The sequence below is a fragment of the Myotis davidii genome, unplaced genomic scaffold (assembly GCF_000327345.1).
Source record: "Myotis davidii unplaced genomic scaffold, ASM32734v1 scaffold609, whole genome shotgun sequence".
Classification (NCBI taxonomy): Eukaryota; Metazoa; Chordata; class Mammalia; order Chiroptera; family Vespertilionidae; genus Myotis; species Myotis davidii.
The window spans coordinates 3,325,215-3,327,062 of NW_006300164.1; the positions used below are offsets into that span (position 1 = coordinate 3,325,215).

General features: G+C 57.5%; 1 protein-coding gene across 1 annotated transcript in view; it reads right to left on the bottom strand.

Annotated features, from left to right (window-relative positions):
- STKLD1 (serine/threonine kinase-like domain containing 1) overlaps positions 1-1,848 on the bottom strand; it is a 49,764-nt gene that overhangs the window by 38,340 nt on the left and 9,576 nt on the right. The window contains exon 7 of the mRNA XM_015572374.1: positions 1,310-1,432. Within this exon, the coding sequence (XP_015427860.1) occupies positions 1,310-1,432 (123 nt within the window). The remainder of the gene's footprint in view (positions 1-1,309; positions 1,433-1,848) is intronic.

A 1,848-nucleotide genomic window follows, 5' to 3' on the forward strand; every position in this document is an offset into this window, starting at 1 on the left:
CCACAGGCAGGCCCACAGGCTGGCCCACGGTGGCTGCAGTGGTCCGGAGAAGGTTGAAATCTGCACCCTCTTTAAACATCTTGTCCCTTTAAACATCAGGACCTGGAGGCACAGTTCCAGTTGTCCCCCTTGTTTCTACACCTGAACCCCGACAAGGAGCCAACTGAGCAGGGTCCTCAGCCAGTCTCTCCCTCTCTGCACCTCCATCCCCCAGCCAAACAGCAGAGGGTGGACTCCAAGGAGTCCACCGTCTACCTCCAGAAGATCCATCCATTCATCCATCCACACATCCATTCACCTGTCCATTCTACCCACCCACCCATCCATTCATCCATCTATCCATCCACCTGTCCATCTACCCACCCACCCAGCCAGCCATCCACCCACCCACCCATCCATTCACCTGTCCATCTACCCACCCACCCATCCATCCATCCAGTCATCTATTCACCTGTCCGCCTACCCACCCACCCATCCATTCATCCATCTACCCATCTATTCACCTGTCCATCTACCCATCCATCCATCCACCCATCTATTCATCTGTTCACCTGTCCATCCATCTATCTACCCATCCATTCATCTGTTCACCTGTCCATCTACCTACTTGTCTATCTATCCACCTATCCATTCTTCTATCCATCTATTCACCTGTTTTTTTCATCCATCCACCAACCCGTCCATTCACCCACCTGTCCACTACCCACCTATCTAGCCATCCATCAATTCACCTGTCCATCCATCCATCCATCCATCCCCTGTGCACTCAGGACAGGAGGCCAGTGCAGCACTACTGGACACCCCAGAACTCTGGAGTTCTCCCCTGTGGTGTTCCCTCCGGCCCTGACAGCTGTTAGAGGCTAGAAGCCCGGTCCCTTGCCCCGTTGACTTCTCAAAGGAGAGCTCATGTCGCCTACTCCCCACCTCCCCCACCTCCTGGGTTCCACTAGGACTTAGCAAAGTGACCCATCACTAGCCAGTGCCTGGCCCGCACCAGGCTTCCACCTCTACCTGAGTTTCCTTTCGTCTCCCTCCATGAAGGTTAATATTTTCTGGGTGTCTTTGGGGCCTGCATGCCTCCCCCGTGGAGGAATGCCTGCTCAGTTACAACCCAGGCAGGGCTGTTCAGTCTCCTTAGCCTAGGAGGAGTCTGTGGGGACCTCCTGAGCAGGGACAGGTTTGATGTTGCCTTGTTCCAGCACCCAGAGTGGCCACTGCCCTCTGGACTCTGGGAGCAATGAGCTTCCCGTGAATTGCCCCTCCCCCACTGCTCCCCGCCACCGCGGTCCCTGCTGGGGACCCCGGCCACCTTCCTCTGCCCGGATGTTCCACTTGGCTTTGTGGGTCATCAGGGCGTTGCAGCTCAGGTCCTGCAGTTTGCAGTGGTTGGTGCCCACCAGGGCAATGTTGGAGGGCTTGAGGTTCCTGAAACCAAGGGGCACATCTTTGCACCCGCCCGCGGGGCCAGCGTGCACCCTGAACCTTACTTCCTGCCCCACCCAGGTCTGCAGAGCAGCCCACACCCCTCTCTTCAATACATGCCCCCCTGGCAGCCCACTCTTTAATACTGTCTTCTGTAAACAAATACAACCGGTTGTTTTAAATTGGAAAAAACAAAAACACACAAAAAAACAAGCCAACCACAGGTGGAAACCACCGGATCCGGTGGCTCTGTCCACGTCTGAGCGCCGCCTCTGCTTGGGAGTTTCCCACGCTGAGCCGTGGGCACGGCCTCGCACACGCAGCCACGTGCCGGCCGCTCCCCCCGGACATACGATCGGCCCGGAGCCGCTCCCGGCCCCTCCGGCCGCGGATCCCGGAGCCTGGACCAGGGATGCGGAGCCCGAG